This window comes from Culex pipiens, chromosome 3 (genome assembly GCF_016801865.2).
Source record: "Culex pipiens pallens isolate TS chromosome 3, TS_CPP_V2, whole genome shotgun sequence".
Lineage (NCBI taxonomy): Eukaryota > Metazoa > Arthropoda > Insecta > Diptera > Culicidae > Culex > Culex pipiens.
The window spans coordinates 122675956-122692126 of NC_068939.1; the positions used below are offsets into that span (position 1 = coordinate 122675956).

The 16171-nt window shown below is 35.8% G+C and overlaps 1 protein-coding gene across 1 annotated transcript; it reads left to right on the forward strand.

Moving 5' to 3' along the window:
* Positions 1-1057: 1057 nt before the first annotated feature.
* Positions 1058-8038, forward strand: LOC120423273 (putative peptidyl-tRNA hydrolase PTRHD1). The gene is made up of 3 exons (XM_039587013.2): positions 1058-1211; positions 1270-1472; positions 7812-8038. The coding sequence occupies exons 2-3, from the start codon at positions 1284-1286 to the stop codon at positions 7980-7982; spliced, it is 360 nt and encodes a 119-aa protein (XP_039442947.1). The 5' UTR covers positions 1058-1211; positions 1270-1283; the 3' UTR covers positions 7983-8038.
* Positions 8039-16171: the final 8133 nt, after the last annotated feature.

Consider the following 16171-nt stretch of genomic DNA (forward strand, 5'->3'; position numbering starts at 1 on the left):
GCGCCGCCGATTGCAAAAATACCAAACAGCGTATGCGCGAAAGGAGAGTGCGTTGAAGGCGCTGCAGGATCACCACGACGAGATGAAAAAGACGCTGGAGGTCCTGGGGTCGGCCCTGCCGATAGCGAACCCAACATCGACCCCGGCGGTGGCCACAGCACCGCCTCCGCTCAACACTAACCCTACCCCGCTCAGCGTGAAGCAGATACTTGAAGTTCACGTCCGTGTTAGGGAAGGGATCTGCAATGCAACAGGTTAGTGTTGCTTGGAAGTTTCAACACTACGTGCAACAGAAAGCGAATGACGTAATATGAGAAGAGGGCGGGGCATACGGCTCCCTTCTAGGGGAGCGTTGTTTTATTACGTAACGCAGTTGGGGGGTGGGGGGGGGGGAGGGAAAGTCGACGTTCCATACAACATAGGGAGCGTTATTTTATTACGTAACGCAAAAAATGTATTTTAGCCCCCTCCCCCCCTCTCGTAACTAAACGGCCCCAAAACCCCCCTCCCCCCAACTACGTTACGTAATAAAAGAACGCTCCCATATCAATTTGAATGGAAATTTTGTTACGAGGGGGATGGGTGTCAAACATATCATTTTTTGCGTTACGTAATAAAAGAACGCTCCCCAGGCCTATGAAACGCGGCCAATCCAGAGAAATCATTAATTCGTACGTCGAGGAGAAAACATCTCATTAACCTGGACGTGAGAACAGATGACCAGCTGGAATGACTGGGAGCCCCGGGATATTCCAAGTACAGGAATTGGCCACAATCTGAAGTGGCAGGGCTGCTCCGTTTGGGAAGGGGGTATTGAACCATACTTTGGGCAATTTTTCATGATTTTTGGTACTGGACATGTTAGCAAATTTGGCAGACAATTCTAAATTTCATCTGGCATCCCTGCACCAAAGCACATCTTCGGTACATGGTGGTTAAACAATGAAAAATATTGAAAAAATGTTAACAAAATTGCACTGAAGCAAAAAATGTCGTTGTTATGTCATCTAAAAAAATCTTGTGATAATTCCACTTTTTCCCTTCTTGTTCAAAGTGTTTAAAGTTTGGAAATATTTAAAAAAAAAAATATTTTCAATGACCTTTCAAATTTAATAAAAGCAAACAAGTAACCACCCTGACGGCGCACATATGATTTTCTTTTGTCACAGAACCAAAACAAAACAGAACCGTCACTGACACGTACTTCGCCGGTAAGCAGATTTTCGTTCTCAATTTCCTACAATTTTTAACTGTAATTACAAATTGTAGCAAATTATCACAAAATGTCCGCAGCAGCCAAGCTGGTCCAGTACGTGGTGGTGAACGGGGAAATCGCCAAGAGTTGGCCGAAAGGAGCGGTGATTGCGCAGTGTTGTCACGCGGTTGCGGCCGTTTCGCACCTGTACGCGGCCGATCCGGACACGGTCGAGTACTTTAAGGATCTGGACAACATGCACAAGGTGGTGCTGGAGGTAAGAGTTTCTTGGGAGTTTTGAATTTAATTTGAAGTAAGAAAATCTGAAGGCGCTTCTCTTCTAGACATAGAAAAAGCATTTGACAGTGTTTGGCATAAAGGTTTGATTGCAAAATTTAAATGATTTAATTTTGCGATTTATATCTTGAAGACTATTCGAAATTATTTTAAGATTCGCACTCTGCAGGTATGTAATCATAACGTAAATCTGATCTCGTGGTAGCATTTTGGGTCCAATCTTATAAAATATTTTTACTTCTGACTTGCCTGATTTGCCCCCAGGATGTCGGAAATCACTTTTTGCTGATGATACAAACGTCGCTTTGTAAGCGGATGCTTCTGGGTTCGATTCCCATCTGCTCCAACCTTCCATCGGATGAGGAAGTAAAATGTCGGTCCCGGCCTTGGTTGTTAGGCCGCTAAGTCATTCCAGGTGTAGGAGTCGTCTCCATGCCATAAGTACAAATAAAACACCAAACCAAGCCTACTCGGTGGAATCGCTGGCGGCGGTTGGACTCGCAATCCAAAGGTCGTCAGTTCAAACACTGGGGTGGAAGGTTCCTTGGAGTAAAAAGAGGTTTGGGTGCTCTCCCCATTCAAGCCTTCGGACTCCTAGGTTCGAGCAGAAACTTGCAATAGATACCACAAAAGACCTGGGGGTCGTTAATGTGGATGGTTCGTTTTTTTTTTGACAAGCGTCTCCACCAAAGGGAGAAGCGTGTCACCACAAGAAAATTACAAAAAAAAACATGGATATTTTCATTTCTTATTTGAAAGAATGGAAAATTACTCCAAATGCTGCAAAAACTCAACTGATTATTTTCCCTCACAAACCAAGGGCTGATTTTCTTAAACCAAAAAGTCATCACAAAGTGGGAGGATCAGGTGAAATATCTTGGACTTGCTTTTGAAAAAAACCTTACTTACAAGGATTACATTGAAAGTATACAGGTTACTTATAAACAGTAAATCTATACTTTGACTCAATAATAAACTATTCATTTATGAACAAATTTTCAGAACTGCCATGCTTTATGCTGTGCCGATCTGGGCAAGCTGTTACTCAACCAGGAATAAAAAACTTCACAGGATTCAGAACAAAATTCTGAAAACGATTCTAAAATTCCTCCCTGGTTCAGCTCCAGTGAACTTCATCCATTTGCCGACAAGATAATTATTGCATTTTGACAATAATCTAAGCAGTCTTCAGCTGCATTGCTCTATATATAGTCTATAACTTTGTTTCAAGGTATCCCTTTTGTAAATGTAGGACTTCCTACATTTGAAATAAAGACGTTCAATTTTCCCGGCTTTTGAATGTCCCGATAAACGGGAAAAATATTTTTTGATTCCCGGGAATTCCCGGTATCTCGAAATTTTTGAATCAGTCATCAAATCTATGTTTTCGTTATATTTGTTATGTTTTTCAAGCTTAAAATAATCAAATTAGCTTTATACTATGCCGGTGTTTGATGAAAAATAATTAAGCATATTTTTTTTCAAATTTATAATTATGAATATACGTAAATCTAATACCCAGTATATTCAAAAATTACATAAAATTAAATAGGAAATATTTAAAGCGCTAGTAAAGCGCTAGGCATGTTGCGGATATTTAAACTGAAATTTTAACAATTTTCCCTAATAAGCCAAATTAATGCTGATATATGTCGAATGAAAATTTGAATGCTTAAAAATTGTTATCGATTACTGAGTATTCAACTGTTCACCTATTTCCACAACCAAACCTGATTTTTTTTTCAATTTCAGGAATTTCCGGGACAAAATATAAAAACTCCCGGTTTTGGATAAATCCCGGGAATTTCCGGGATGGATGCATTATTTGAAATCACTGCATTTTTTTGGGTTTAGAGCCACTGCGACCATTGAGTTGATCTATTGGAGCCTAACATTTCAAAAGGGCACAAAACTTTTTTAAACAATAGTGTATCCCTTTCACTCAAATGACAGTTTGCATAAGGTGTGAGAGGGATACACTCTTGTTTACAAAAGTTTTGTGCCCTAATGAAATGGAAAGCACGTATTGCGGTATACCCAATTTGTTATCGCAAATTTCAGGATGACACGTTACCATTGAGGGTTACGGTCATTGGCTGACACTGCGATGTACCCCAGTTTGGCAAGATTTCTAGGATGAAATCAACTACTGTGCCGGGGTTTTCTAGCCAGACATCATTTGGACTTATTATGCCCTTATTGAAGATCCGTCTTCTTTTTGCATAAACAGCGCTGCATTCGCAAATCAAATGTTTTGATGTTTCAGTCTCACAGTTACAAATCCGACAGATTTCAATTAGACTGAGCCCAATTTTTTTCAAGTGATATCTAGACGGACTCATATTCATGAGTTGAGCGAATTTTTGTTTGGAGGGGATGATAAACAAATCACTGCATAGTGAAAGCTACAATATTTTATTAATAAATTGAAATTGCTGGGATTTAAAATTGCGGGGAAAGTCACCGATTGTGCTTGGACACTCAATAATATTTTGAACTGAATCTGAATCTCAGAATAAATATAGATTAAAAAAAAACGTTACTTTTAACCACCTCAGTGATTGATGCCTTCCTCCTAAAATCAATTGAAAACACTTTCTTCTTGTATTCAAATGCGCCTGAATACATGCAAACAAAATGCTATAAAAGCGTTACTTACGTTTCTGCCATAAAAAGCCATAACATGAAGAAAGCTTGGGCTAACGAGGCCGATTCCATAAAGCTTAGTGCTGCCTCAGCCGGATCTTTTGCAATGTTCACCCATTTTTGTATCTGTCAAAATTATATTTTTGCACAATTGCTCATAACTTTTGATAGCGTTGTCAGATCTTCAAACTTTTGGGCTCTCTGGAATGGTTTTTTGATTACCTATCTAACTATGAGTCGTATGATAGACCCGGACAACTTTTTCATCCAATTTTTTTAGATCCGGCCTCAAAAAAGTGTATGAAAACAGTGACCATAACTTTTGATAGGGTGGTCAGATCTTCAACATTTTGGACGCGTTGGAAAGGTCTTTCAAATACCTTTCTAAAAATGTATAACATGACGGGTTTCCTTACAAAAACCACCCTTTTTACAATCTTTCGGACTTTAGTCAAAATCGTTTTTTAAGCATAACTTTTGAAGTACTTAACTAAACATCATCATTTATAGATAGTGACTTAGGGGATCCCAAGACGGATCGAATGAGGCCTAAACGGACAAAATCGGTTCAGCCAGTCCCGAGATAATAAAGTGCAATTATTTTGATCAACATCCAACCACCCGCACAGACATTTGCTCAGAATTTATTTCTGAGTCGATATGCAGGGAAGGTATTTGCCGATGGGCCTCCAAAAAGCTTTTTAAATTTATTTTCTTCCAGTTAAGGAATTTACTATAATCATGTATGGAGCACTTGTAGATATTTTACTAATGAACAACTTTGTAGAACATTGTTTTGTTCTAAACTGAATGCTGTTGACATTAGAGCGTAAACAAAAATCCCCTCACCATCGCGAGTGAGGGACGCCGATGGTGGCATTTTTAGACATTGTTTACGCTCTAGTGTCAACAGCATTCACTTTGGAACAAAACAATGTTCTACAAAATTGTTCGTTTGTACAAAATCTACAATTGCTTCATACATCATTATAGTGAATTCTGTAACTGGAAGGTAATAAATCAAACGAGGGCTTCGCGATGGTTTTTTGCCATTTGCCTACCCTGTCGATATGTATACATGAAGGTGGGTCTAGGAGGTCAAATTAAGAAGTTCGTTTTTCAAGTGATTTTATAGCCTTTCCTCATTGAGGTGAGGAAGGCAAAAAGTAATTTGAAATTTGCCTCTAAAATTGCGCTTACTTTAAAATTGGAAACGACAAAACGTCGAAAGGATAAAAGGTCGAAAGTTTAAAATATTTAAGAAGTCAAATATTTTATTTAAAAAAAAAACTACATGATTGAAAAAATAAAAGAAAATCTGAAAAATATTACAACCATATAGTTTCTTTCTAATGATTGGAAAAACTCTAAACATATTTTAGAAGTCTGACGTTTTTTTAACAGTTCAAAATTGAAAGAATGGATTAGATTGTTTAAAAAATATAAAATAAACCATACAAAATTCTAGAAGTCGGACTTTGATGGAAGGAACTGCTCATGTTTGAACGAATGGAAAAACTCACAATATTTTAGGAGTACGACTTTTTTTTTTAAGAACTGCTGATGTTCGAAAGAATGGAAAATCTCACATTTTTTAGGACGATCAATATCGAGAATGGAAAATCAATCAAAGTTTTTTTTTTATATTCGACCTATTCGAGATTTTGTCATTGTGAAATCGATTATGTTTTTATATTTGTTATAAGTTTCCATCATTCTATTCATGGGCCCGTGTTTAGCGTTGTCAGTTCAAGGCTAAAATGCACTATGGGCCATCTCCATACAAACAGGCGGCCAAATTATTTTTTTGCTTTTTAAATGTTTTTTCATACAAATTTGGGTAATTGTATCGTCGATTTTTATGACTTTTCATGTTTTTTCAATAGTTGATTGTTCATAATAAATAGTATTTTCATACATTTGCAAGTGCAACAGAATTGCGTATATATTGTATTGCAAGTTTATATTATTAAATTATGGATAAGCTAATACATCCCCACTTTAAGGACACAACCCCTCCCTCCTCTTTCTTTCATCCCCCCCCTCCCATCCTCCCCACCAACAAAATTTTGTTAAGCGTAATAAATTCATTTTAAGTCAAATATTTATTATTTACTGCTTTGTGTTTCTTTTTGTGAGTCCATGCCATATATCTTTTGACCCCCCACCCTTACGGGCCACGAAGTAGGTAGCAAAGCAAGTGAAATAAATGGGCGCATATGTAGATTGCAGCAAATTTTGATAAAACATAAATGTTCAAAATGGCATAACTCCGAAAACGCAAAAAATCGCAGGCTGGAAATTTCAGCAATGTTAGATTATAATCCAATCTTTCAAGTGATCTTAGTTTCATGTTTAGCATCGGTTAGCAAAAAAGTACTCGATAACAAACACAACAAAATAAGTTTTATCAAAAAAATGCACCAGTTATTCGATGAAAACTTTAGTTTTTGGTTTGGAAACAACATTTTATCTATTAATAGTTTCAAAGCTTATCTCATTATCTTTTCAACGATGTATAGTTGTCCTAATAAAACATTTAAAATGGCTGAGCCATGTTGAAATTAAACAATCAGCCTTTTTTACGAAAAACGCTAGTTTTTTACTCCATTTTTTGACTTTCTTAGAGCTTTGAAAATTTGGATTTTTCTTAGTTAGAATGTTAACTTTCGATAAAAAAATACCAAAAAATATTTGGAGAAGGTCACTTTTTTGAAACTTGGCCACCCAATGTACCATAGTCAAATGTACCTTGGCATGAAATAAGACGAGCTAATTAGGTCTATGATCAGTAAATTGAATTAAATGACATCAAATTAAGTTCATTAATGTTACATTTTTTTTATTCCAGAAAGTTATGAAATTATACACTTCAATTCGGGAATTCCCGAAAAATTTACAACAAATTTCCATAAATTATCAAATTCATAAATTCATAAATACGTAAATATTTAGATCCATAAATTCTATAATTCCTAAAATCAAGAGTATAGGAATTTAAGAGCTCAACTATTAAATTTCTATATTCTTGATTTTAAAAATTCATAAATGTCGTCATTTTTGTCTTCATTTCAAATTACAGAAAATCAGAAATCTTTGGAGCATTTTTGGAATCATATTTGTAGAATTAATTATAGGTATATAGTGCAATTATTATTCATTTAGTTTTTTCCCCATAAGACACCAACCTCATTCCATTATTCAACATTTTCATTTAGAAGAAAAAAAAAAACAACAGTTCAGAAATTTCATTTTCTATTTCCATCGCACCACATTTTCCAACCCATTTATTCCCGTGTGCGTTGTGGGCCACAAACCTTTCACTCGACATTAATTTCGCGCCCACCATGCCCAACACCGCGATTCCAAATTGCATCCCGGCCAGCTTCGTCGGAAAATTTGCTCCACAACTTTGAAACCATCTGATGGGTTTTCTTTGCGGCCCTCCCACACACACTAAATTTCCCTTTTAAACACACATTGTGGGAGGGAAAATTGAGCGCCTTGGCGCGAGGAAAATTTTTCTATTTTTAAGTCTAAAATGAAATTTGCAGCACCAGCGACGACGACGGTGGCCAAGAATGCGAAATGTGTTTTGTGTGGCCGGTGTTGAAAACGATGAAATGTTGCTTTTTTTTGAAAAATGCTTTTGTTTTTCTTTCTTTTCGAACAGGCTCCCGATGTTGGAAAGCTGACCGGTTTGGGGGAGGCCCTGGAGAAGGATGGCATCAAGCACAAGGTTTGGATCGAGCAGCCGGAAAATGTGCCCACTTGCATCGCGTTGAAGCCCTACAAAAAGGAAGATGTTCACAAATATGTTAAAAAGTTTAAACTGTTAAGTTAAGTCAATCTACTGATGTTAGGTGAATAAATCGATGCATTTCCCTCCAACACACAAAATTCATTGTTTAGAAATCGTTTGAAATCGAGAAAATAATAAAATTTTCTCGGAACACGCGCGAAACGGTTTGGAAACGATTGCCAGTAAAAATGTTTATGAGTTTGAGCCCCCGACGAAACTGGTCTGATGCTAAAAGGCAAATCTCATCGTCGTCGTTTGTTTTGTTTAGCGAGAGGTGAGATGATTTTTCCTGCGCGCGAATTACGTAAGGTTTCGGATTTCTAAGCTGGTTCTGTTTTATCTGGCGGTGAGGCAACGATTTGGGAATATTTTCAAATAAAAATGGGTTGCTGCAACAAAACTAAAAACTAAAAACTAAAAACTAAAAACTAAAAACTAAAAACTAAAAACTAAAAACTAAAAACTAAAAACTAAAAACTAAAAACTAAAAACTAAAAACTAAAAACTAAAAACTAAAAACTAAAAACTAAAAACTAAAAACTAAAAACTAAAAACTAAAAACTAAAAACTAAAAACTAAAAACTAAAAACTACAAAAAACAAAACTAAAACTAAAAACTAAAAACTAAAAACTAAAAACTAAAAACTAAAAACTAAAAACTAAAAACTAAAAACTAAAAACTAAAAACTAAAAACTAAAAACTAAAAACTAAAAACTAAAAACTAAAAACTAAAAACTAAAAACTAAAAACTAAAAACTAAAAACTAAAAACTAAAAACTAAAAACTAAAAACTAAAAACTAAAAACTAAAAACTATAAACTAAAAACTAAAAACTAAAAACTAAAAACTAAAAACTAAAAACTAAAAACTAAAAACTAAAAACTAAAAACTAAAAACTAAAAACTAAAAACTAAAAACTAAAAACTAAAAACTAAAAACTAAAAACTAAAAACTAAAAACTAAAAACTAAAAACTAAAAACTAAAAACTAAAAACTAAAAACTAAAAACTAAAAACTAAAAACTAAAAACTAAAAACTAAAAACTAAAAACTAAAAACTAAAAACTAAAAACTAAAAACTAAAAACTAAAAACTAAAAACTAAAAACTAAAAACTAAAAACTAAAAACTAAAAACTAAAAACTAAAAACTAAAAACTAAAAACTAAAAACTAAAAACTAAAAACTAAAAACTAAAAACTAAAAACTAAAAACTAAAAACTAAAAACTAAAAACTAAAAACTAAAAACTAAAAACTAAAAACTAAAAACTAAAAACTAAAAACTAAAAACTAAAAACTAAAAACTAAAAACTAAAAACTAAAAACTAAAAACTAAAAACTAAAAACTAAAAACTAAAAACTAAAAACTAAAAACTAAAAACTAAAAACTAAAAACTAAAAACTAAAAACTAAAAACTAAAAACTAAAAACTAAAAACTAAAAACTAAAAACTAAAAACTAAAAACTAAAAACTAAAAACTAAAAACTAAAAACTAAAAACTAAAAACTAAAAACTAAAACTAAAAACTAAAAACTAAAAACTAAAAACTAAAAACTAAAAACTAAAAACTAAAAACTAAAAACTAAAAACTAAAAACTAAAAACTAAAAACTAAAACTAAAAACTAAAAACTAAAAACTAAAAACTAAAAACTAAAAACTAAAAACTAAAAACTAAAAACTAAAAACTAAAAACTAAAAACTAAAAACTAAAAACTAAAAACTAAAAACTAAAAACTAAAAACTAAAAACTAAAAACTAAAAACTAAAAACTAAAAACTAAAAACTAAAAACTAAAAACTAAAAACTAAAAACTAAAAACTAAAAACTAAAAACTAAATAAGATTTTGAATAATCGAATTATGAATTTTTTGTCGTATTTTTTAAAAGTTTTTTTACTTTTAACATCAAATTCGGGTTCTGCGACCTCATTTCAGCCTAATTTGAATTGTTATTTGCCTTTCAACATACCAAATACATTTTTTCGGTATTTTAACACCTTCATTTTGGATTTAAATATTCTTTTTTCATTTAGAGCTTGTTTGTGGTCATATTCAAGCTCAACTATCAAAAACAAGGAAACAATTTTTTTTCTTGATTCGATTACACTTTTCTACAAAAAAAAAAGGACAGCGCAGGCTGCACTCGAGGGGAAGCATGAAGTTTAAGGTCCCTAGAAACACGTGCACTTTGAATTTTTCAAAAATATTTAGACAGGGCCGAATGGTTTTTCTCCAAATTTTGTATGGAGAATTAGGGCGGTTAGTCGCTGTTGCATGCGATATTTATGTGGGAGTAGCGAACAACAGCAAAATTTCAGTTTATTAAATTCCGTATTTTTTTTGAATTTTTCGATATATTTTAGGAGACAAAAAACGCAACTTTTAAGCCATAGGGATCTTCCATTAACAACGTCGACACTTTTTTGATATCTCAGACCCCTTTTTCCCCCCCTCGTGGACAATTTCCATAATAAACAAGTCTTTTTGGAGCGTGGACAATCGCTGATCCCCCCTCCCCCCTAGGTGTCCACGTGATTTATGGATGGTCTCATAGATAAGTATGGAGAAATGTTTTGCTGCTGACATAAAATGGCTTCATTGGCCATAGGGAAGGCCCCCACAAATAAAAGTTTGAGCCAAATAAAAAAATACAAATAATTAAAATAAAAGAAATCGGCCGATTTCGTAGAGAATTGCACATAACCTTTAAGTTGACAAAGTGAAAATAAAAAAAGTAAAGAAGGGTTTTTTAGAAGGAAGGGGAAATATTCCCATTTTAATCACTCTAAGCTGTTCGACCAATTCTAATCACTTTTGCCGTTTTCCGCTGTTAAATCAACATTTTCAGATTTTTCAACAATGGAGAGTTGCTTGCTTACTTCTATTTGAGCTATTTATTACTTTGAAACAGTCAAAAACACTTTATGAAAGCTGTACTGCCCATGATAGCATAAATGTCCCATATGCATTTTCATCACTTTTGAGCAGAGTTCGGAAACTCACTCACGAGTTCCTCAACCATGAGGAAAAACTAAGTTACCTGCGAGTAAATTACTCATCACTCTCGGTGAGTGTGAGGGCCTTCCTCATTTACTCACAAAGAGGGCTTTGAGCGCTCATGAGGGCTATTTTAGAAAACAAATTTCGAGATGTCAAACTCTACATCGGTGATTTTCTTGTTGACTCAACAGCGAAAAAGTAGTCCTGATGGTAGAGGCGCAGTGCTATCAATTATAAGTTTTTTTTTTATCACAGTGGTTCAAATCCTGATTTTTAACTGCGAGTTTAATTTTTTTAATCACAAAGTTTGTTGTCAGCTTCCAGCAGTCTCACCGACGGATAGGTCGGGAGTTGTTTAGACGGGGGATGCCTCTGCGGGTGAATTTTAACAGCTTTACCAGCAGTGGAAGGCCGTGTAGCTGAGGTAAGTGGCCACTCCCGGTCGTCGACAGTTGTACAAATGTGTTTTGGTTCAGAATCGGGACACGCCGAAGAAGTTGCAGTAGCTGCCGGTGACTTTGGCTTGGAGGTTCACTGAAAACTAAAAAAGGCCGATCCAGTGCTTTGGACAGCTTTAGGCTAGGGCCACCGGCGGCCGCTGAGGCTCCACTCCTGGTTCTTAGGCAAGACATATTGGTAGAACTGTCAGCGACCCAGAGTGGCCACAGTTGCACAGCTGTCGAAGGGAGTGACCATTACGGCCATCTTCTTTTGGTATGGCTGCCAACATCCACCCGCAGAAGCTGCCCCCGTCTGTGGCCTCCGATTTATCCTGCGATATTTCAATCCACAACGGATTCGACCGGTCACCAATCTTAAAATTATGAAAATAATTGCCCATCCGCTGGACTTTGACAATCCAAGGTTTCTTTTAAAGCAATGAAAAAAAAAATACCAGACAGACAAAAAAAAATATTGATACCACATTAGTACCAACACAGAACCTTCGAATTTATAGACATTGACGCTACCTCGAATGTACAACCGATTGATAAAAATGCTTGATTTTGGATTGATGTTGTCAATGATTTTGTAAATAACAAATTGTTGGAAACGGCCTACTCACACCCTCATTTTACTCAAATATGAGTAAATTTACTCAGCCCTCACACTCACGGTGAGTATCGAGAGTGTTTGCTGTGAGGAAACCTACTCGATTTGTGAGTGTGAGTGGTTTTCCGAACTCTGTTTTTGAGTTATTGATGCAGTTTGGTTCAAAATCGTGTGCTCTTTCTAAAGAGCCTATAACATCCAGTAGGTACTTTGTTCTAGAAATCAGGAGGAAATCCAGTTTTTTCGTGAAAACTTAACACGTAGCCTTATGTGTGGGACAAACTTCAAATGCGTTTTTCTCAGCTTGCTGTTTTTGCATATGGGACATTTATGCGAACATGGGCAGTAGTACTTCATGTTCAAAGTGCTGATAGGCCGATAAAAGAAAAAGGCTGAAAAAGGGTATAGTTCCCCTAATGCACAAAAAGTTGAAGTTTTCAGGGCTGGTGTTATACATTCTGTAACATTCTTAATATTTGACGAATCTTCTCGCACTCTTGGGCGAAGTTGTTCCCTGGGACTCGAACTATAAGCTGGTGAGGTTTTGGAAAATGCCACAATCGTAAAGGGGCTCAAAACTGAAAAAAAAACCAAAAAAAAAAATCCCATTGAAACTTCGAAGTCAATGCGCCAGGTCCTGTCACAACCAATCAAGCTCATATTTGGGATTCGAGCTCAGTACACCTAGGGGATCATGCTTTGAAATGCCCGTAAAATACGACCATTTAGTTACATCCTAATAACTTACATTGTAAAAAATACAAATGTATCGATTAAATTCTTATTAGCAAAAGTTAAATTCCAAAATACGTATTTTAAGATGGTCTACCCTTTGCGATAGTTGGGGATCCCAAACCATTCCAAAGGATTCCAGTTCTTTGATTGCTGTATCAGCGTTGCGTTTTCGTAGCTTCTCTGGATTAGTTTTTTATCCTCAAAACTTCTGCAATTACCTACGGAGTGTGTGTTCTTTACGTATCAATGCTGTGATGTCAACATTCGCAGCCCCTTCGGCAAACTCTGCTCGAATAGGTTTTCTACGAGACACTCGTCATTTATATAAAAACCACGCGTAAAAGGATAAAACTCATCCTCACGAAGCAGCGTAGATGTTGTTCCTGCTGAAGTTGGCCAGTTTCCCCCGTGACACTGTGTTGCTGATCACTTTCCGGAATTCATCGAAGACGCGCTCTGCTTCAGTTCCGGAGATAATTTCGCTCTCAACCATTACTTCGAGACAAGGTTTCATATGTTTAGTAGAAGCATCAGGAGAAGTGTGGGACAAGCTCTGGATTTAAGCATGTTAGAATGTTTCAGGGGTATCGTTCGAACATCTTTTTCAACATCCCGACGTGATAGGTTCTGCGGTCTCGCTTAAACTTCGCCGTCTCAAAACCAACGTCCACATTGTGGGATGCCAGCAGATTGGTCTCCTCGAACTTAACATCCATGATCGAGCGTATTCCATCCATTTTGTTCTCGACCCAGCAGGTTCCACAAAATTTCAACGGTAAAATTTCGGATTTGGTGCGTCTGCATCTGAATAAATTGTTTGGGGAGGCATTGAATTAAAGACATTTGGAAAAAAAAAAAAATATATATATATATATATATATATATATATATATATATATATATATATATATATATATATATATATATATATAATATATATATATATATATATATATATATATATATTTCATTGCTTAATTGGCAAACATTCAGTCAAGCGAATTCTCACTGTATATTCGAGACAACAGCCTTTCGATATCCTTGACAAAGGTTCAAATAAGATAAAGGTATGACACAACGAAGGTGAGCACAGTAACAAAATCTGACTGTCGCTTATTTCTAATCGTTCACAGCTCGTTTCTCAAAAAGGCACTCGCAATTACCGCAAAAAGTGTCACCAATAAAGTGCAATAAATACCTGTTTATTTGCGCTCTAATGCCCTTTCGCACGCTCTCAGCTGCAAAACCTCCGCAATTATAATTTCAATTCATTTCCATAAATCCATAACGCCATCATCGCGTCTCGTCTCGTCGCGTCAATCAAAAAAGGGTGGTCAAAGCCACGCAAGGTGGCACCCATTTGGTCGGCGGGTGTCCCTCTACTCGTAAAAGGCAGGTTCTCAGGACCAGATTCACCACCAGCTGATTCAATCTAGACTGGGCCAACTCCCTCCGCGCAGCAGGTTGACTGCTAAAGGCTCTTTGCCCTTGGGCAGCGAAAAAAAAAACTTGTCGTCAAAATATTTCCATGCAATTAATAAAATTGCTCGTGAAGCAGTTTAAATAGAGCGTGCCGATTTTGGACGGAACTTACGGTTGTGGACAGTATGTTGAAAATAAACGACAATTTTAAAAGTCTGCTTGTTTTCAATCTTTTTGGCATGGTTCAAATCCATAAACTGGTTGGTTTCGTAACTATAAGTCACAAAAAAGTGAGTTTTAGGATTATTTTAGCCGGGACACCCACCCGAACGTTTACTTAACATTGCAAAGACGCAAACCAAGAAAAATAAACGGCACTTTTTATCATTTTTTTTGCAAAATAAAAACAAATCTTTGCCGGTTTCCAGCCAAAGAAGGGAAGGTCACGCCGTCCCAACTGGTTGCAAGTAGAACAGAGTTCCCTCCCCAGTCGTCGTCGGCGATGACTAATTGCGAGCCCGCAAGTACGCCCCGCGTCAGCACTCTAAGTACGTGTGGCCTCGGCGAATCCCCCTTAAAAATGAAATGGTTCGGCGCGACTCAGAGAGCTGCATTGACATCCACGGTGTTTGATGGTTGAGTTCACTACGAATTTAGGTTGCGACCAGCAGTGTGTAATTCTGTCTTTTTTTGAAATATTGAGGCCACATGTTGGTGGGGCGAGGCGCCTAAAAATAGGCACCCCGCCGTGTGGTCTAAACAAAGATGGCAACCTTCCCGCAAGACCTTCCTGCTGGCCGCTGCTGGCCTTTCGCGGACGATTCATTCAGTAAAGTACACAAAACGATTCGAATTAGAATATATCATTTTCCTCCTCTTGTTCCCCCAACGGGAAAATGTGTGTTTTGTTGCCTTGGCGTGCGCAAAAAGATTGTATTCTGGTTGGTTTAAAAATATCTCGGGCATCCGCTGTCGAATAGGTCGACTCATTTTCAGGAACGGACTTTTGCTAGAGAGGAAAGGGGATGAAAAATATATTTTCCTTTTAATTAAATTTTACATTAGAAAAATCATTCAACAAAAAAATATTGTTTTCCAAAACATTCTAAATAAGCGGTACCGTTAAAGTTTGTTTGGTGAATTTGAAGTTTTGAAGCAAGCATATGATTGGTGTCCCAACTTAATATTTAAGCCTGAATGTATGCAAACATTTCACCGTTCAAGTCTCGTGTGCAGGGCAATTTGCGTGGTTCACGGATATATGAACAAAAATCAAACATAAGTGTTTAATTTCGAGCACATCAACAGGAATTTTCAAGTAGGGGAAATATATCCAGTTTAAGCCTAATAAGCGGTCGGGTTTGAATGATGCTGGATAATCTGGAGTGTTCCATGAAATTTACGAAAACCAAGTACACCAACCAGTAGAGCAGCTTTTTGTGAACATTTCTGTTTTATTAGTCTTTTACTGAAACTTATTCTACTTTTTTTTACAATCATTTAAAAAATATATTTTCCAAGTGTATTCTAAACTGAAGAGAATTATAATCAAAAGTGCATTTAGTTTGATCTTTTTGTCCAGTAAACAACATAACAACCTAACAGACTTTTAAACACATTTTTTTCGAAAAATGTTTAAAGAAAACGTGTCAAAGATTATTTTTGACACATTTTCCGGCAATGTACACCTTAGGATGAAATTTTGAAAAGCGTTTATGAGCTATTTGGATATTTTTCCACGATTCTAGACTACTTGAAGCTTCAAAAATCATGGTTTTCATTAATTGATCATTTTAATATCATTATGTACAAGTTTGTTAAGTTATGCATCAATTCGTGAAAAAAACATCGCGAAAGAAAATCCAAAAATTATTCTTTTGATTGATCTAGATCCAAAGTTACAACAGGTTTAAGTTTGCGTTGCAACGTCACGAAATTTTAAATCATATTGGTCTCATGGCAAAAAAGGTGTATGCGTAGTTGGTTGTTGAAGATAAAAGGATACCGTAAACTGGGGTCAA